Consider the following 21,894-nt stretch of genomic DNA (forward strand, 5'->3'; position numbering starts at 1 on the left):
AACATTGTTTCCATATGGTCGACCCACCTGAACATCACCCTGCAAACAAAGACCGGATCCAACCTCAAACTCACATATAAACAATATGTTTTTTCTCTGAACCCAAAGTTGCTATAGTTCACCCCAGTTCATCAAATTAAATAGACTGTTCAATCTAGTCCCAAAAATAAAAATGTCCCAAAACAAAGTTTAAGCAGGTGTGTTTCCCTTAGACGTCGCAAACAGAAATATAAAGATATCCACGGTGTTCTTACCACCTCTGAACGCCCTGAAAAAGATTCCTGGTCTAACAGTAATCCCAGAAAGTTTCACAAAGGTAATAACCTTGTTTGAGGAAATAAACCTCAGTAGAGATTCCCTCAGAGCTGCCACTTGACAACACTTTGCTGGTCACTGGTCCATCTCCAACACACCAGCTTCCCTGGCAAGTCTCTTCCCCACATTTATAAAATTTGCAAAATAAACAATAAATATAGATGGAGATCCATTCCCTGATCCTTATAAATTCAGGCTTCTGACAGCTAAACTATGTACAGAATGTATAATGTGCAGTTTGACAGATTACTCACATATTCTGTACCATAAGGCGACCCTTACAGTATGACTCAGGTAAGACAACTAAAGAAAGCAGCTTCTGACTGTGGCAAATGTACAAAATGTGCAGATTAGGATTCGACAAAAACTAAATTAAATTACAGCCATCCACTTGCAATTATCCACTTACAGCTCCAAAATGACTCTTTGCATCAGTGAAATTGTTGATGTTGTGTTGAAACCAATTGACTGATAATGATGGAAAGTCCTCATTCATGTTTACTTCTGCTGTGCACCTGTTGCAAATGAGCAGCAGTGAAACGCCGGTGGCATTATTCACTCATTTGAAGGAGGCCCGTCGGTAATGTTTGAATCAGCTCTCTCGATAAACAAGGCCTCCTAATCAGACAGCTTTCTGGGCACTGACACTTTGTTCCCTCTCAGGCTGAAGTCAACACTCACCCTCTTTAATTCACTAGTAGTCCTCTTGTTTACTTTGCTGGGCACCGGCGACATAAGACTGTTAACTAGGGATGATTCTATCAGCTGATTTACCTACCAGAGATGAATCAGTAATCAGTGCATAGGCAGAACATAATACAGAGGAGGATGCCTGGGGTATTCTATAGAAATTATGAAAATGCATTAATAGATTGATCTCAAAGAAATAGAGAACACGATTAGTGCCATATTCACCTACAATTTGTAGTCACAGCACATCATCTCAAACACAATTTAAGACATCAAACCGTCCTCACTACAAATTAACCAACAACTTGTTTTCTGAAATCAATATATAACTAATAAACTTTTTAAAATCATAAGAAAATATATGGTTTATTGTAATGCACTTATATAACACCGTCTTATATTTGCAAAAGAGTTTCTGACTCTTTGCTTTGGACTTCGGGAAACCAGGAAGAAACATTTCAAAGTGGTTTTGGTACACAAAACACTTTCTTCCAACTTTGCATGACTATATAAACTTAACCTTTAAGAAAATGTATTTAAAACTTAAATTCAATTAATTTAACTTCCATTCAAATCTATATAAATGACATTAACATGAAATTAAAGACTATATCAGGGTACAGTATATGAGAAATTGAGAGCATATTAACACAATTGCACTAATTAAGTATTACTGCGCATTTATTTAAACTAGGACCATAAATTCTCAAAAAATGATTAGCGGGGTAAATGTACTAGAATTAAAATACACAATATACTCGACAAAACAAAAATATATTAAACAACACAACAGTGGAATCCATGACTAATGTGTTATTGATCCCACAGACTGATTGTTAAATCATCTTAAAGAGGGAAGACCTTGCTAATATAACTGGAATTAAAAGGATAAAACCATGGTTCAACAGTTCGTTAATTTCTTTTCAGTATAATTCAGGGGCAGTGATTACCACATTTTTCACTGACTTGCTGAAACCCGCTCGAGGCATCTTACACAGAGGAATTGATGCAGTAACTGAAACAAATTTGCGTGGTTGTGGGGAGGAACATTATTATCTATCAAAGTAGAATTTAACTGCATAGTGTCTTATGATGGTGAGTCATATCATTTACATTTCTAAGACAAATTCCTCTGTTATCGTTGATAGTGCAATGTTTTAAGAAGACTGCCAAATCAGAGACAGTATCTTGCTTGTACAATGAAATACAATACGATTATTAGCTTTCTTTTCACGTTTAGTAAGTTTGGACAAAGCTAATCCATATATTGAGTATGGCCCCTGCTTTTCTCAAATTGTTTTGTTTTAAATCTATATTACGAATAAAAAATAGACATTGTTTACATCAGGGAATATGCAATCAAGTTATAGAATTATCAAAATAAAAGCCTTTGGAAACAGTCAAAACTAACAGCCATACTAGTGTTTTATTTTTAACTGATGTTTGAGCTTTATCCTTGAACATTCCCAAACAATATCATTAAGGATTGCATTAGCAAAACAATTTTCCACCTAATGACAAGACAACGGGCCGTTTTATTGCTCCTTATAGAGGTTTTTATCTAAATTGATGAGGCATTTCATTGGCTATCAAAATTGGTTTCAGACAGCTGTGGCTTTCAAAGAGCGGTTCTAATTCACAATTACATGTTTATCTCGCACACAGTTGACAAGTTTGTTTCCGGCTGTAAAATAACAGCTTCATTAGATGTAATTACTAATTCCATGAAAAGAGATTTCTATCACGTCCTTTGAGCTCCCCCCCGCCCCCCCCCAAAAGCTACAAACTTCTTAGAATGAATTATATACAGCTTGTTGTATTTAAACACTTGTTTGACAAGTGAATGTAAGAATATGTACTCTACATTCTACAGAACCAGTTTCCTATTTTAAACCAACAATGGTTCAGAACATGTGAGGGAGCTGAAAATATAAAGTTGATTATAAAACCATAATTAGCAGGGATGGCGTCTGAAATGAGAACAGAAAATTTGAGATTAACATTGTTTCTTTATAACCCAGAACAAAGAGATTATTTGTTCATTACTGTTTGTCTTTCTGTAAGCAGGATAATGCAAAAACAACTAAAATAATTTTGTTGAAAATTGGTGAAAGGGTTGAATATGGGCTGAGAAAGATGTCATAAAATTTTGACATGGATCCAGACAAAGGGTCAGACCATACATGTTTATCACTGTATAATATTGAAAATTTTTTTCTTTCAAGGCATTTTCTCTCATTTCTGGAGAATAACGCATGATCAAGATGAAACAATCAGGTTTATTAGCGACCTGATAAATATGAGTCTGATGTCTAAGAGTGTACAAATTGGTGGAGCTTGATTGAATTGACTGTTGGGCCTTGTTGACGGTATGAGATCAACTGTGTAATATTCTAGTTGTCCTATTGAATTGTGACTCTGAAAATTAGTTCTTATTTTGAAGTGAACTCTTTTTTTTGAATGATAGCTTACATTTTTACAGACAACTTGTTGAAGTTCCACAGCCAACTTATTCTCGGTTCATTATACATTTTTAACATTAATTTTGCTAGGATTCTGCTACACTACTGATTAAGAATTAAAACAACTTTTTGAGAGAAAGAAATATGTCATTTTGACAACTGCCCTTGTTCGCAGATTAACATGCCTACTTTGAAGCTGTGAACATGTTGCAAAATTAACAACATTAAGCTTTGGAGTGACAATTTAAGATTTGAGTGGTGGACCAGCAGCCTCATTATACACACATCATGCACAGCCACTTCTTCTGTTTCTAGTCTGGTGTGGTGTATTTATTTATTTCTTAATTTGGTACTTGTCTGTCCGTCTAAACTACAAGTTAGTAAATCTAGTTTGAGTGAGCACCCTGCTGAACGTTGTAGCTTTGTGACCTCCACACTCTATCTCTGCTTTAATTGTGTTAATGTTGACGTCAAGGTCTTTTTGTAAGTGCTCAGTTTGGCCACAACAATATCAGATCTTCCAGCTGTTCAGCTGCTGACAATAAAGAGAACAGAAATAAATCTGTCCAGCATGTAATCCTGATATGGCTCAGTGCCTCTGAATAAAAAAAAGGAGCTGGAATTAAAAGTAAATCAATAATCAATCAAGTTAATCAATAAACTGTACTTGAGTGGCATAGTTGGCAGATATTGTGGGACTAAACACTGCTCAACAAACAAAGTAAGGAGCCTAACAACTGTAGTTTAAGTAATACATCATGATGGATGGCTATGAAAATTCCCACATTAATCAGATTATTATGTGATTATTATTGTGGCTTGCTGAGCTTCAAAGAAAGAACACAGCTCTTACAGAAAAATACAGTATGAAGTGTTTGTACTACACACCCCAGCATCTCATCTGCACTGCATTAAATATGGAATATACAGATTCAATATTTACTGGGCACAAAAGTTTCAAAGCTTTATGGCAAAAAAGAGGAAATATTGTTTGTCTCCCTCAGAAACCATCAAAGGAATTTCTTCAAGTTTGGCACAAACAGAATTAATAATGAACTTTTATGATTCACTGTTACATCAGAAAACGCATATTGCGTCATATCTCAAGAATTAATGTAATAATTATGTCACACTTAATAAAAGGTCTTATTTTATTATGTCTAGAATTTACAAATCAGCCTCTATTTGACAGAATGTTCAGCAAAAAACGTTACTGTCCATTATTAAACACCATAAGATTGCAACTTTATGACACAACTGATTTTCTTATTTCTTATTTGAATGTATTTATATATTAACTCCAGTGCTTCCCAAATCTTTCCTTTGGTTTCTTATGATGCTGCATTACAGTTAAATGTGTTTGAAATCTGAAATGCATTATTTACCGTCCAAAATAAAAGTATGCAGCAGTGATTCATGTATTCTTAGACAGTGTCTTCTATATGTTTGAGTTGGTTAGAAAATATTTTCAAAAAATGGCACCTCAAAAAATATACTTCGCTGAATATAAGGCTGAAGATTAATGCAAATAATCATTGCTTCACATGTTTTACACACCAAACACAGAAATACTAGCCTGGGTGCCAGACGGACTTAGCCCCGCCCACAACATTTTCGGTCAGGAAGTTCGGTCTGGAGTCGCTCCATTGGGGAGAAATTATGCTCCGAACAGAAGCTGTTCGGACCAATCACATTGTCAGGGCGGGCTTTATACGATGATGGACAGATAATCAACCATAGATATGTGATCAGCAGGTAAGTAATCAACCACGTCATCAAAGAGCGTTTGGGTTGACTTTGTTTTCAACAAACATGCCTGCCGCTGGAGAGCTGAGATGTGTAGAAGCTGCCTTTGAGTCTGTTTTAGAAGCCATCGACAACGCATTCATTTTGAAAGATGAACAGAGAACGCGGAGACGACGCCAAAGCGGCACGCCGCGCTAATCCCTGTCGCGCCGGCGCTTGGCTGTTCACACCGGACACTGATGCGACACTGAACCGCCGGGCAGCGCTAATAATATCACCCGTTTATCCAGTAGATTAAAAACATGTACTTACTTGTTGCTCCAACATTAAGCAACAGCGTCCCAACATTTGTCTTTCTTGGTGTTGTCTTTATACAACATGTTCCGAGGATCATACAACTCACTGTACTTCTCCACTTCAATTATTAATTTAATGTCATCCATGTTGAAGAACTTCGCTGTTTGCTCCGTTAAATGTCGGGTGTCGAGGGTAAATTACGTATTCTCCACTCAAGCCTATGTGGAGAATACGAAGCCCTCCCTCTCTCTCTTTTTATCTTTATCACTGCTTGTGTAGCTGTAGTGGATGGGCAGAGGGTGTGAAGCGTTAGTAAATAACTCACAATCCGTCGCTTAACATACGTCACATACTACGTTGCTCTGATAGGTTGTTGGTCTATCCAATTTAGACAAGAGGCCTTTTTTTTCTGTTTCAGTTGAAACACGCCCCATAATCACAGCCCAATGGAGCGGTATCAGACTCACATTCTGAATAGAATTGTGAGTTTGACAATGTCAGGCTACATAAATAAATGAAATGACTTTCTTATTACACATATTAATCCTCATATTAATAAGAAAAAAGTGCAGTACCCTCTCTAGATTTGTTTTGCATTGTTCCATGTCATGGTTTCTAAGCTACAACGTTTTATAATGGGTTTACCTTTGCATTCCAATAAAAAGAATGATAATAGAGAGATTCCATGCATTTCTGACGGTTGGATTCCAGAGAACCCATAGATGAGATCAATGTAAACAGAAATATGACTATCTTGACGGCACAAAAGCCGGAACTGGCTTCCTGGTAATGATCCATCTCTTTGTCATGACTTGTTACTCAGGTTGTTCCTTGTATGTTATGTTAGGCCCTTATAATGTCAGCAGGGGGTGATAATTAACAGTTAATTCACTAGTGATGGATGTTAGTTAATATGGAGGCGTTAAAACCGATAAAGCTGCTAATTGTTGGTTTCAGTTTGTTAAACCATGTTAAAAGGAAATGTAGTGGTAAGTTATTTACAAACTGTTTAATGGGGCTGTCTATGTACCTGATCTTGGCTAGTTAGCCAATCGGCCACTGGCATGATGGTGTTTTCAGTGGTTTTGTATCTATATCAAGTTATTCGTCTGTAAATTTAGTAAGGGTCAATTTGTGTTATTTGATACATAAGATACATTAACCCACCATTTTGTGTAGGTTTATCAGGATTTGTCTTATGGATCATGTGGACAGCATGAGAGTATGCTGAGTATGCGGAGCTGAAACTCCAGTTACTGTATATTTGTGTGTGTATGTAAAATAGGCGATGATGTCACAGCTTATTTCAATTGACCACAGTGTTCTTCCCTGGCAATTGATTGTTTTAGTAGTCTTAATTGTCACAGACTGGTTAGGCACCCTTCTTCTACATCTGTAGTCATGTAGTGTTCATGGCATATGATGCTTATCCCTGGAAATTGAGGAGTGACGGTAGACTACTGGTAGAAAAGAAGGACATCAGACTGGAAGTTTACTGGTTCAAGGCCACGGACTGACAAAAACATACCTGGATATGGCCCAGACCTGAATCTGTTCCAAGTCCAAGATGACTCTCCCTACCTAAGTGTCTAAATTTTCCTGAGCAAGGCACCTTACTCCCCCAACACCTGCGTGTGTCTTGTGTCCTGCTGTGTTCACACAGATGGGTCAAAAGCAGAGGACAAATTTTCCTCATTTGCATGTAGTGTGTCTGTGCATTTGTTTGGGACCAATATAGGAATCTTGAATCCTGATGGCTTGAACTGCTTCTCTTTGGCATCTAGCGTCAGATTGATTCATCATCATCTTAGCGAAAACAACTTCCTTACACAAACCTTTGTTGGTATGAATGGCTTGTAAAGACGAAAATCCCTTCTAGTTTTACGCAGCAGTGATCCACACACAACAATTGTTTGTTATTTCTGCTGTCTTGTCACAGGTCAGAGAGAAATACTGGCTATTTTTGTGTCCTTCATTTTTTTCTTTTTATATATATATTTTGTGCCATATTAGTAATCCACTTTCAGACAGTTCTTTTAGACAAGGTGACTTTTTGGAGGAATTGTACTTCCTCTAGTTCTCAGTGCCTTACATTGGTTCTTCACAAGTGCTTTGGAGCACTTTGAGTGCTCTGGGGAACCGTTTCTTGCCATTTCACATTGAGTGTTAACTTTAGTATTTGTTCCATCCCTGCTAACTTGGTACACTGAGTTGTCTTTAACTTAAACAAAAATGTTGTATTTCTCTTTGAAAGGGCAACTTTCTACTTTTGTTTTCCTGTCATTCAACATGATGCTTGTCAGCAATGACATGTAACAACTACGTATTTGTTCACCCTTACCATGAAGAAGATATATTACTCTTCTATCCTGGTATTGTTTTTTATTGTATTAATGATTATATTGCTATAGCAAGAATATTTTTTTTCAGTTGCTTATTTTATTATTAATTATTTGTCTTCATTGTTCACTTGCATGCAGGCCAGAGGATCCATATCACTGCTGAATGGAGAACATTTTGAATTTAGACTTTTAAATACACATACATTGTATTCTCTATTAATGACTTGGTAAAGGAGCTTGTCTTATAACTGTTTCAGTTGCTCAGTTAACTATATATTACTTACCTTAGCTTTAACAGAACTTGTTATACAAAACCTGACAATGAATGTCTACTCAAAGTATGAAATTGGATCCATTACTATTCTCTTGACAGAGCTACTACCATTCTTCTTTACCCAAAGCCCTTGAAAGGTATACGCATTGTTAAATTTCATTTGTTGTCTGAAGGTTGACAAAATCCTTTATATTTTACCATAAAAGCTGAAATGAATTATGGTGACATACCCCCTTAAGCTCTTATTCTAAAGTCCAGATCATTAGGACTGAAAGTAAATAATTCTAAAACAGAAAGTGATAACAAAGATGGACAAAAGACAGGCCTTTATTATCATGCAGAATGCTGCGTTACACCATCTCTCTACACTGAAAGCTGTCACTGTGTTGAATGGTTTGTAAATTAAAATGAGTGACAGCTAACATTGTTAGGACCCTGAAAAGCTTGTCCTGGCTCTGTAAATAAATTATACTATTAGAGGATTTGGCAAAGAATACTATTTCAATCGATTGTTTTCCTCTCTCTTGCAGGCCTTTAGCCGCCTTTTTATTATCTGAGGGAATTCCACTCTCACCAACCATTGGCCTTATTTGGTATTCTATGTCAACAAGAGCCTCAATTGATTGAATCTTTAACTGCGTCGAGAGCGAGAAAACTGTTTACCGGCCTGATTCAGTGATGTGGAATACAACTATCACTTTGAATTGAAATCTTTCTGCCTTTTTGGGTTTGGTTTCCCCTCTAAGGGCCAGTAATCAAATATGGTTTAACTCTGTTGACTTCACTAATTCTGAACTACATAGATAAATGAGAATTTAACAGCAGAAAAACTAGTGCAGGTAACGTTTAAACGGAGAAGAAAACTACTACTACAAAATTAGTACTACTTTACTACATCATTAAAATATGTTAGTTTAACCCAGATAAAACTGCAATTTCCTTTTTCCCTGGAAATGCTTTCTTCCTAACTGCTACAAAAGAGCAGTTGCGCTGTAATGCAACTGTTAGGTATAATGTTTTGAGAGCTGAGAAGAAGAAGAGATTTCTGGTAATGCAGCGTTAGTCAGAGCTAGCAAACATGTCAGCAATATTTCAAATTCCCACAAGTAAAAACTCGGACATGTACCATATGTTTCCATTGATAGCGTTAGTGTTGCCAATTATTTTCAGTACTTGGTATCGGCAGTACACAATGTTAATGGTGGCATCAAGCAGTATTCACAGGTGAAGCAGGGGCAGAAGTCAATAAATGGAATTGCAGTACTACTTTTAGAGTTTGCGGTTATAATTTGTATCCTGCCACTAAATTGCTATTTTCTTTGAATTATTTGTGCAGGGAAACAAGAGTTAATAGTTTTTCTGCCTTCAGGCACAAAACCCTTCCTGGCTGGGCTTAAAAACATTTACATCCAAATGCTGCTGGCTGTGTAGAAAATGTGTCCATAGTTCACATTGCCTGAGAACATACTATAAGGACGTGGCCTATTCTTGCCAAATTGCCTGGACCCTCTGTGTAAGGAGCATGCAAATGTGGAAGAGGAGGCTAAACTGGAGCACTCCAATTTACAGGCCTCCAAATCCACCAGTTTGTAAGCAACTTGGGGATAAGGGGAAAACACTGGATATCAGGCAAGGGAAATTAAAGTGAGCTACAAGTTCAGAAAAAGGTGTGATTACAATCTAAAACACACTCTAGTTGCTTCAGGTATATATATATATATTGAAGGTATTCATGTTTACCCTAACGTCTATTTAAACATTTTAGACCCACAAGACAATTAAGAAGCATACTCATTAATACTCAAGTTATTAATTCAAATAAAATTGGACTTTATTCAAACAAAACTTTGATGTAGGTGTCATTAGCTGTATTATAGAGCATATCCATTCATCCATCGTGTTCTCCTTATCTGGGCTCGGGTTGCTGATGTAGCATTAGCAGAACTACAGACAATCCTCTGGATTTACAGCTCCTCCTGGGGGTTCCTGAGGTGATTTAGTTTACTCCAGTGAGTTCTGGGTCTACCCCAGGGTCTTTTCCTGTTGCAAGTGTCCTATAAACCTCCAACAGAATGTGCCTAAGAGGGATCCTGAATACATTCCTGAACAACCTCATCTGTCCCCTTTTGAATATGAAGGAGAAGCAGTTCTTCTACAGCCCCCTGTGGATGTATGAACTCTTCACCCTATCTCAAAAGGTGAGGCCAGCCTCCCAACAGAGACATCACTCTTTGTTATTGTATTTGTGATCTTTTTCATTTGAGAATTCACAAAGTTGGAACCCAGATCAACCAGATTAAAGAGCAAAGAGTTATTTATATATACCAATCAAATTGTATTTGAAATGCCAATATTCACAAATCACAATTTGTCTCATAGAGCTTTAACAATGTTGACATCCTCTGCCCTTAACCCTTAACAAGAGTAAGGAAAAACTTCTCAAAAAACATGTTTTGACTTGACACTTGACAAACACAATAAGTAAAGTGTTTCCCAGTTAGAAAGTACATTTTACTGCAAATGTGACCTACTCGAAGCTGATAGTAGCATTGTGCTGAGGAAAGAGTGCAGCCTGGAGAAGGAAACAGACCAAAATTCATAGAAAACAAATCGATCAGCCCTGAGGACTTCTAGACAAATAGTTTTTTTTTTGTCAAATTGCCATTTGCCAAACCAGTGTACTATGGTTGTGTAAGAAATGCTGAAAGGATGTGGAAAAAGACAGTGGACCATTTGAGACAGACTCAAGGTAAAAGTTGTTGTTGTGTGAATGCATGTGTGCATGCATGCATGCGTGTGTGTGTGTATCACCAGAGTCACTTTTGTAGAAGGTGCAGATGATGGGTAAATTAAATATAATATAAATTTAGTGCAGTTTCTGCTACTTCTATGAATGTTAGTGATTCAGTCAGTAAGACTACACTCTTTTGTGGTGAATGTTGTAATTAGGTAAAAGATACAGTTTGAAACGATTCCTTAATTCAAGATAAAACATGTCAGATTTCATTTTCTTTGTATTTTTGTGTACCAGAGAAAGGCAAAGCAAAAAATAATGATTGCATGATTGAAAAAGTCAGTCACAGCATTACCTACAAAAACTAAATCCTAAAAAAGGCTTTGCTGTTTCAATCAGAACAAATGACTTCAGATCTTGTTTTGTGCAGTGCTGGATTATCCACATATAGTTATACTGCAAAATCTGGATTATTCACATATAGTGGATAATCCAGACATTTTAGTTTAACTTGTGTTAAATCCATGTGAGTGGCTTCATGTATTCTAGGGCTGCCACTAACGACTATTTTAATATCGATTAATCTGTCGACTATTTTTCTGATTAATCAATTAATCTAAACGATAAATTTTCCTCCAAAAAAATCAAATTGACCATTTCATTTCATCTCAGAAGTGCTGCGCTGCGCCGCGCAGTGCCAAGGAAAGCCAGGCGACCTCCTATCCACCCTCCTGTTAAACCTTTGTGCGGTTTACATCACAGACTCTTCAGTTTTGTCAAAGTTGTATCTTTCAAAATGACTTTAAGCCAAATCTTCTGTCAGACATCACATCTCCGGCTGAACCGATTTACACTCAGGTTATTTCAGCTGACCTGAATATAGCGCTGAACAAATCTCTTTAGTTGTGTTTTAAGAACACCGCCGTTGTCTGCTGTAAAACAGGAACTTACAACGCTTTGACAATCCACAAGGGGGTGGCTCCCACAATGCTGGGGTCGATATCATTATGACACACAGCAGTCAATTTATACTTTAACAGCAAGCGCTCCTCGTGTTCCCTATACTAACAAATGAAAATAACAGCATCATCCCAGTAAGTTTCTGAGAATGATAGGAAATCAGTGATACTATGAGACTTTGAGCTCTTTCATTTTTTTGCTCCCCCTTATCCACAGTACTTCTCTTAACTGAACACATTAAAAATAGATTATCCTCCTTTCATGTTGAGATTCATTGTGCTTACACACACACACACACACACACACAAGTCAGCTTCTGATGAACTTCCTGCTTGAATGAGTGCAATAGGTTTGGAAGTGAAATGGGACTTCATATAAAAATGATGAAAAAACTGTGCTTTGATTTTTTACCCTCTATCCCTCCTCTCTTTTTTAAATGTGAGGGATGTCACTGACAGCTCTTTTCCAAAGCAGCTTCATTTCATGCATTTTCATCAAGTGTTACTTTCTGCCATTGCCTCAAAACGATTTGAAACCACAGCCCATCACTCATCTTGTACTGGGCTGTGCGTGTACGTCTTGTTCATGAGATTAGATTTCCTCATAACTTTTGAGGATTTCCTCCCACTTCTGATCCACATATTAGCAAGATCAATACGTCCCTGAGACAATAAGTAATTGTACATCTGTTTATGCTGCTGTTTTGTGTTCTACAATTCTTTGTTTTTCTCTCTCCTTCAGGTCAGTTCCTCTGGGTGAACAATTCAGCCTTTGGGGGTCCCTGGGTGCTGAGTCCGTGGCTGTGGGGAGGGCAAGTTCCCTGTAGCCTGGACATGGCCATGTTCCTCCACCCCAAACGAAGTGGCCAATACACCATATGGCTCATAGAGCGGGACAAATCTCCACGGGCCCTCTTGTCCACTGACACCCTCCCACGCATCACAGGGTAAGCACTTGTCTTATACATTAAATTAGTGTTCAAATTAAATTCTCCCTGCCAAGCATGGTTAAATACAAGTAAATGAAAATGAACATGAGCTCAGCTGAGTTGATATTGTGTGTACATGCATTCTTGCACCCCAGCCATAAGCTTCATGGTGATCGCCCCGTTCCCTAACCTGTGTGAATGTGTTCTATCAGAGGCAGAGGCACAACACGTTTAGCAGAATCAAATGATGACACCCTCACCCTTTTCATGTGGAGATTGCCTAACAGGCAGAGGGAAATGGCAGCGTGAGAAAAGAAGATAACTTGTTCAAAACGCCTGCAATTTGATTTTGCAGCAGCTTGGCACCAATCAGCAATTCCTGCATCATGTCACCTTCCTGTGTCTAATCCTTAATTAACACCAGGTACCTGCTGCTCTTACTGTGGCTCCTCGGTGGAAGCCACACTCACTCACACTGAGTGCAACAGGGTGACAGAGGGCAGTACAACGCTCCAAAACTCCTCCAAACCCCACACATAGTGGTATAGCTATGGATGGCTCTACCTTCCCCTTTATTAGCATACCTATTTATGGTTCTGGCTCATAGTAGGTCAGAATACACAGAGAAACTCTCACTGCGTTGCTAAGGATATATATTTCATGTTGCATGCATGTGTATAAATAATCTCCTCAGAGCATTGGAATCTCCCATGAATGTATGCTTTATGCATCTCTGCTGTATTTGTAACTGTCTCAATGTGGGAGTTAAGGTCCCTTAACATTTGTATGCCTGTGTGTGTCTGTTGTAGGTTACCTATGGGAGCATAATTCAGACTTAACAACCGTTGTTTTGGAATGGCTGTGTCCCAACTGCTCTTTGCCAAGTGGCTGTGGTCATGGTTGGGTTAGGGTTATGCAAGCAGTGGTTATGGATAGGGTTTTGTAAGTTCAGATGAAATCAATGCAAGTTTATCATAAATCTCCCAAAATTGACTTTTGTGTGTGGTCCAGCTGCTACTCATGTTGTTGGGACACTGATCTGTTTTCAAAAGGGCTTCTTTCTTTGGGGAAAAAAAGCCAGTCCCCATGAAGTAAGTCATTGAATTTAAATGTGAAGACAAGGTGTAAGGTTGGGTCAAGTTTAGGCTAAGGTTAGGTTTAGGTCTAAGTTAAGATAAAGGGTTAGTCAAGTAGTAACAACGAAGGTTAGAAGAAGTAAGGTTAGTGTCCAGGAATTCATGTAAGTCAATGTTATGTCCTCTGAAGTCATGCAGACACGGCCGTGTGCATGTGTGTGTTTATGCGACGCTCACGCTGGTCTGTCTTCTGAAGGGGGCATAAGGGGAACCTGCTCATTACACGTGTGACAGATTAGACTGTGCGTTTGTGTGCGCCCTCATTTATATTCAGAGGCTGCCATCCGCCCACACCATCCCTGCCATTCTGAGACTTGCTCAGCCAAACTCCCCACACTCCCGCTCTGAAGGGAGAGCGCTGATATCATAAAAGCCAGAGAGCAAAAACAAAAGCAAGAAGAGCCACCCGCGGACATTGGAAGAGTCAGTCAGCTTACTAATTGCCAACCTGTGCCCTTGCCTTTGAATTTTAATGCTGTGTTTTGATGCCTCTGCCTGATTCAATAATCAGGCCATTTCGTTCAGGGTTAGCCAGGGGGAAAATAAACCATCCCTTTACACATTCCTCATTTAACTAGGTCCCCCTTACATGGAGGTAAATTTAACTTGTCACGATTTGTTTAAAACAAGCAACAGGTAATTTTTGCAAAAGGAAAAAAATGTGGGTCTATGTGTATTTCTTAATTCAAGGCTTAACTTTGTCTGAAGATCAGTAAGAGGGAGCTAAGACGGCATCTCTAAACAAACCTAAAACAGCGCGTAGTGCAAGTTTGTTCCCTCAGGAAGGAACAGTTCAGTACTATTTGCAAAAATGTGCAACACAGTGTTGCACTGGTTAAACATTTGTTGTTTACAATATAAGTGTTTCTTCTCATAATTCTAAATGAAGAATTGCCTTATTAACTGTACAAGTCCGAATGCTCTGCTACAAATATCAGTGGTGGAGTCCATATGGGTTTGCTTTGAAACCCCATGAAAATTCCTCCAGCAACCTGTGTTGCAATAATGTTACATCAGATCTGAAGGGACTGTCCGAGCAAAACACATCTTTGAGAGTCTATTCTCAATGGATAATGCGTCATCCTCTACAAGCGCTTTGAAATAACAGTCAAGAAATGTAATACTTTTTGCAGCATATTGAAAAACAACGACATCAGGTGAAATAAAAGTTAATAGACCCAGACAGATTTCAAAATAAAAAACAGCAGCCACTATTGCTTTCAAGACCAATACACAAAACTTTGACAAGTCGTCTGTGGAAGAACGTCACAACGCCTGAATGCCACTGGTGATGCAACATGCAGCTCGGGGGTTTGTTCCACCAAACACATAAATCATCCGTTAATTTGACCTCAAGTTAAGGGAATTAAGTAAATCACATCACAAATGGAGCTGATTAAAGCTCCACCAGATTGGGGACTGTTGCTTCCCCCACCTCTGTCCAAGCAGACTTCTCGGGTGAGCTTTTTATCTTGCCCTCCCTCGAGCGCCTGTATTCATTCTGTGTCCAACAACACCTGAGGGAAGCACATTTAGGACCTCTGAATGCCGCCTGCGAAGGACTTGACTCATCAAACAGGGTCAGCTCTCACAGTGAATGTCAGCGTCCCCAGTGTGGCATTCAGCACCGAGAGAGAGTCAGGAGGGGTGTGGGGGTGCAAGATTATGATCGTGTGAGTGTGCCTGTATGTATTCATAGTGTGATGTCCTCACATAAATTGTGTGTGTGTGTGTACAGTCTCTTTGTGCGGGCTCTTATTTATTGGGTCATTGTGTGTACCAGGGGTGGAGCTGACCACAAAAATTACGGTCTGTAAGTATATACTTACATTTTGAGGTGACCGTTTGGAATGTTGTACAATGAAAACAAGACCTATAGGAAATAATTAACTGCTTATTTTTTCAATAACAGGCTGACTCGATTCTTAAAGTCTGCTATACAGCTGCAAGTGGCTAGAACTTACTAATAAAGTACATTTAAGAAAGTAAATCAAAAACCAATATTGTACGGCTCCCTATCCATTTCCATAAAAACACATAAGGCATGGTTATAGAGCGTAGATACCCGGGCTGGGTTCGGAGAAAAATGTATTATAAATATTGGGTTTGTGTCGGCTTGGTTCATTTTCTCTCTGGCTCAATCAGATTGGGCGAAAATTGTGGCCCTGCTTTAACCAGGTCTAGAATATAAGCAAGAGGTTGCTCAACTGCCACGGGGAGTTGCGTTTGCATCATGAACATGTTAACAGATTAGAGCTGCCACACCGGCTGCTGTTGGCCGCTGCTCTTGTGGACATTTGAGGTCTTGCCGATTTTATTACCCCGCTGAGTACGTAGGACTACTTTTATACAAGTAAATACAGTAGTTATACCAGCAACCTCTGAAAGGCTGTAGTTATATTAAATGTAATGGGCAGTAGTCTCTCCCTCTCTCCCTCTCTCTCACACACAATTTAAAAACACAGTGCCGGGAGTACCAGGACTGCTGAGCAACCACAGCCTGAATGGCCCAGGCGTAAGAGTTCTCCACATGCAGTGGCTCCCAGCCGAAAGGCCAGTTCCAAAGATCTTTGGTATAAATACATTTACCATTACACCCCAGTGTGTACTGTAACGCCATGATTACCACGCCCTTTTACATGATGCCTGTCGTAGCAAGTAAAGGTATCAGTAATGTGAGAAAATGCAATCATGTATTAGTGTGGAATATGTTGTATTTTGCAGAGTGGAAAATTATAGAAATATTAGATGCAAAGTCTCTTCTAAATCAAGATTTCATATTAAGAAAAATAAAGCCAAAATGTATGAAAGAAAACAAATTACTTGAGCAATAAGACAATGAGCTGTTGTCATAAAAAAGGATCCACTTAAACTAAAATAAGGCTTAAAGGTCGGGTTGCACATAGACAATTCAAAATATTTCATTGTAACTGTCACGGTCATGATGAAAGTTGTCCCACATAGTGGAAAGAGTTGGCTGGAGAAAAAAATACCCCCCCCCATTAACAGCTGTAATCCCTACAAATTAAAAAGGATTATTCTTGCCACTAATTTAATTATTCAATTTACAGTATCATAAATGGAATAAAAAGCAGCCTCAACACTGAGATCATATTTGTTTGTGTTTTCACAGTAGATCCCTTGCAAGTTGAATAATTGCCAAAAGCTTCTAAAGAAATCAATATGAACTATATGCATAAGGCTCTTTGAAATTAAGCAAGTTGTCTCTAAAACCAGTGTTGCATGTTCAAGACCTATGTATTACAATATAATATTATCATAAAAACCTGGTGATGTCTACAGTTCAAACATGGTGATATCTATCCTAGTATTGTAGACCAAAGGGGGGGTCACCTTTGAGCTAATCAAATACAAACTTTCCTTTAATCCCCAAAACTGCCTTTCAATGTCGTGAAAACAGCTGTTTCTCTGACATTGTGGGATGTGGTTTCATCTGCACAATCTGATTGCATTAATAGAACGAATACATTTTGTTCCATTTGAAGCAGACTTTCTTCTTATGCTATTAAAACTTTATCTTGGCTCCATTGTAACCTGTTACCTAAAATGAAACCTTTAATGAGATAACCACACACCATATGATTATCTCATGTAGGTGTATTTTATGCATTGATATTATATAATGCTAATTATATTTCGCAGTTCTCTGTTGGCACAAAGCAGCGTGATGACTGTAATGATAACTGCAGAGCAGAACATAAATGGGTTGGTTAATGAATGCCTTGGGTCTTGTAAAATCAAAAGATATGAATCATCAAGGTGGTTTAATTAAGTCTAGACATTCCAGGTTATCTTATGAGAGAAGACCAGGGCAGAGTGATTGACAGCAGATCGTCACAGATGGGGGGGAGGGCATGTGTTTGAAAATAGTGCAAATTAGTCTTTTCATCCTATGGAATAAAAGGGAGCCATAGTGAGTGAATAAGTGAATTACACAGTAATTTATCATCCTCATGTCATACCTGTATTTGACAGCAGCTGTTGATGGTGGAGCAGAATATATAAGAGCGTTTGTGCTCTAGCCCTGGCATATAAGAGTGGTGTTGCAGACCAGGGCATATGGCAGCAGTGAGAGAAAAGGACCGTAGGTTGAAGAGTTGTAGCATTTATTTACTGACAAAAAATCTAAACTGCATATTGAACTGTCCATTAAAGGAGCTGCACTGCTAGTTATATGGATGGATGAATGGATGGATAGATTGAATGGATGGATAGATAGATAAATAGATGGATAGATGGATAAATGGATAGATAGATAAGTGTAATTTGCCAGCAAGTTTTGTAATGCTTAAGAACACTTTTCACACACATCTGTGCATGTGTACAATAATGAATGTAATATCATATCTGATCTCAGAATGGTGGAAGCTGACTCAAGGGCAGCTTGACACGCACATTTGTCTGTAGCTAAGTGTAGCTTGTCACCAATCCAAAAACTGCTGCTCTCCTCTCCGCTTGACAAAGCGTAGCCTCTGTCATGCCCTCTGTTGAGGTGACAACGAAATGATGGATGCAACAGCTTGTAGCAGCTTCCAGAGACACTAGTCCACTGCAGCCACAAGTGGGCAGTAAATTAGAAAATGAGTGTGAACGATTGTTCACAAGACATCACATTGATATATTTTGTTAAACTTTTAATTGTTCATTCACTGCTTACCTTGCTCGCCCGATGATACCCAAGCCACAAATTGAAACTTATCTTTGAAACGGTAGTAATGATACACCCCCCTCACAGAGAGTTTCTGACATCTGACATATTTTGTGGGTTCTACAATGAGCGTAGCTAGACCACAGTGAAAGCGATGGGACACCTCAAGGACCTCTCGTTTGCAATGGAACATCCATCCCTGGCAGGCCTTTTACATCACCTCATCTCTTCCACTTGGTGTTTGCGAGGGGTGACCCCAGCCCTCAAACCGTGGTCGCTGGAGGGCTGGGGCTGATGGGATTCTCTTAGCTCTGGTTCCGGGAGAGCTGCCAGTAGGAAAGCTGCAATTGCCATAGATCATTTGGAGAAGAGACAAAGACAGTCTTTAAAATATGGTTTTCTTTTTTGGGGGGCCAGGAGTGTAGTACATAACATCTCAAGAACAGGAAATGAGCAGTACTGTGCCATATGGTGTGTGATATGCTGGGAGATCAGTTCCATTGTGACCTAAAGCTTCAAAAATATACCAACCAAACCCAAATGTCACGCTCGTTTACAAAAGAAGCTCCTCTCTGGATTATTACCTCAAACATTTTTGAGGTAATAAAGGATTTGTAGACAGTTAATCACATATGTGCTTGATCCACTCGCACAGATCTAACAGGGGACCATACATTAGCTGTATCAAGGCTGCATTCGAAGACAGATCACAACCGAACAGCTAATAGAACACATGATAACAAACCAGAAGGGTATTAAAACTAGCATACTGTGTCCAATTGCAGCTAATTGCTAGACAACAGTGGTAAGGGAGACAAGGGTGTGATACAAATCACAAAATCACAAGATCCCACTCTCCACACTAGGCAGCCCCCGAATAGGGATACAGATGTTCTCTGAAAGACACTGAAATGTTTCTACAGTTGGACTCCTTTTCAGTCTGACCTGCTATAACATATAAAATACATTAAGTCTGGGTCAGCCATTGTCCCTCACCCATGTGCTGCCACTAGGCCATGGCTCAGATGTATCTAAACTTTGTTCTTTGTTGCATTTTTTAAAGTTTACTGCAAGGGATGGTCCCATCAGAGTTTGAGAGTGGACTTGTTCTTTAGGACTTCTGTATAGACTTTACTTTATCAGACAGCATATATGTAGCTGGTCCCCTGCCACTGTGGGTTATCAAACACAAACCAAGAGAGACGCTCACCAATAATGCTCTTTATTGGCCAAATACTCAAACAAATATCAAGAAACTTAGATTATCCTACTTTGACCCGTACCTCCTGTTGTGGCTCACAGGCTCACTCCAAACATATATCAGATGGCATGGTGTGTCCACCTGTATCTATGGGAACTTACTAAAGCTATTGTGTTTACTGCATTAAAGAGGAGCAGTGATTGGCTGAGCTCCTGCAGCTAGACGTCACAATGCCAACCCTCACAGAATTCCAGTTGTCCCATAGATAGAGCTAGACAGAGGTGAAGAGTTTTGACATTTGATCATTCATCTAAATGCGATTTATCTTCCCTCTGCATTTTAGTTTTTTGATATTTTGTATTTAAATACATTTTTCTAGATTGATTTCCATGGTAATGCTGTATATACTTAACAAACTCACTCCAAAAACATGCAAAAGCTTTTTTTCAGTAAACTTCTTAATTAACAGAAAATGTGATCGTAAAGACGTTCAAAGCAATTTGTCATCTGACACATTTTAAACATCACAAGTTTACGATACATTTTTATCCAGATACATTTTCTGCTTCAAATTGCAATCTACAAATTGTATTTAGTTTCTTTAGTCATGTGGAGTGTAATAGAAAGATCCATAAATATTGCTAAAGCAAAGGAAAAATAGGTTGTCCAATGGGGCTGAGTGCCTGGGAACAGTGGTTAACAGGGAATCTAAATCTTTTACATTTTAATATCTTGCTGTCTCTCTGTTTCTTGCTTTTTCTGCCTCCACAGTAGTTATGTTTGCTCTTTTGCTATTTCAAATGTAAATGAGATTTCAGCCACCACAGCCAAACCACTCAGTAGTTTTTGTATTGGCTGTTTGTATTACTGAATGTGAATTGAACCTTTCTGCAGCAGTGTGGTTTAGTGATTGTCTTTGACACCACCATGGGTTTTAGAGAGTGTGTTGGAAAACAATCTAGAAACATCAGTCACGACCAAATCTCCTCATCACATACAGTATATTAGATATTACAAAGATATTAAGGTGAAATCAATAAAACAAACAGTTTAGCTGCTTTCAGACATGCACAGAAATACGCAGTCGCGCCGTATTTTCTTCAGAGGAGGTGCATGTGTGAATGTCTAAGTGTCTAAGTGAGATATCCCCCGGTCTCAGTCTCTGCAGACTTTCTCAACCTGGCTTATAGGATGATGTCCGTTATAAAGCAGTTAAAACACTGCTCCACCTTTCGCCTGAATAATGTGGAGGATTTGTTGCTGTGGTCAAGTCGTCTGCGCAGATAACCCGCTGTGTTGTGCATGTGTGAAAGGCAGAGGAAACTCTGGAGCTAATTCTCAGAGTTTTACCCGCGAGTCATGTCTGGTATGTTTGCATAGGTACATGTATCCACCTCTGAATTACTTTCTGCCTAAATTTCTTTCTGCTCTCGAGTAAGAAAAAAACACACACACACACAATACACATGAAACACATGACACACACACTCTCACGTTCTTTTCTGTGGAGATTCAGTGATATCCCGGGGCTTCAGAAAAAGCCCCTCATATAGAATATCTACAGATGAATTATATCTTGTCATCCTCAGCTTGCAGACTCCATCGTCCTCTATGCACTTGCACAATCTCTCTTTATTTTGTCTTCTCCACAGACAAGCACTATGGTTATTATTCCCACACTTCCCCCTGTGTTCATGGGCCTTCTGACTCATCTTTAATCACAGTATCACAAAATGGCATCGTACATTCCCGACAGCTGAAGTTTTACACAAGTGAAGAGGAAGATGGAATTTGAGAAAATCATCCGTGGCCTAGTTTTTATGACAAGAGTGTATTTCAGTTTTCACCTATGGAAAAAGCACAAGCAGATATTTTGCCAGGACATTTAAAGCTGAGCACCTAAATCACAATGCTGTAATGCACGTTTTGTATCAAAAGCAAAGGGAATACAGAGAGACAGATAGTGCTTCTCTTCTCTGTTCCTCTCCCTTGTCTCCCTGAAGGTTTGTATTATGAGGAGCACGTATCTCAGGTGTATGGTGCCAATGCAGCGCTATCTCACTATAAAAAATCCCCAAATCACAGTTACTCAGACAGAAGAAAAAAAATGTACCCATAAAATGTAAAAAATCAAACATTT

The 21,894-nt window shown here is 38.8% G+C and overlaps 1 protein-coding gene across 1 annotated transcript in view; it reads left to right on the plus strand.

Moving 5' to 3' along the window:
- The window catches only part of alk (ALK receptor tyrosine kinase), a 330,599-nt gene that overhangs the window by 189,724 nt on the left and 118,981 nt on the right, over positions 1–21,894 (plus strand). Inside the window, exon 4 of the mRNA XM_062398186.1 lies at positions 12,562–12,766. Within this exon, the coding sequence (XP_062254170.1) occupies positions 12,562–12,766 (205 nt within the window). The remainder of the gene's footprint in view (positions 1–12,561; positions 12,767–21,894) is intronic.

The sequence above is a fragment of the Platichthys flesus genome, chromosome 10, assembly GCF_949316205.1.
Source record: "Platichthys flesus chromosome 10, fPlaFle2.1, whole genome shotgun sequence".
NCBI classification, from domain to species: domain Eukaryota; kingdom Metazoa; phylum Chordata; class Actinopteri; order Pleuronectiformes; family Pleuronectidae; genus Platichthys; species Platichthys flesus.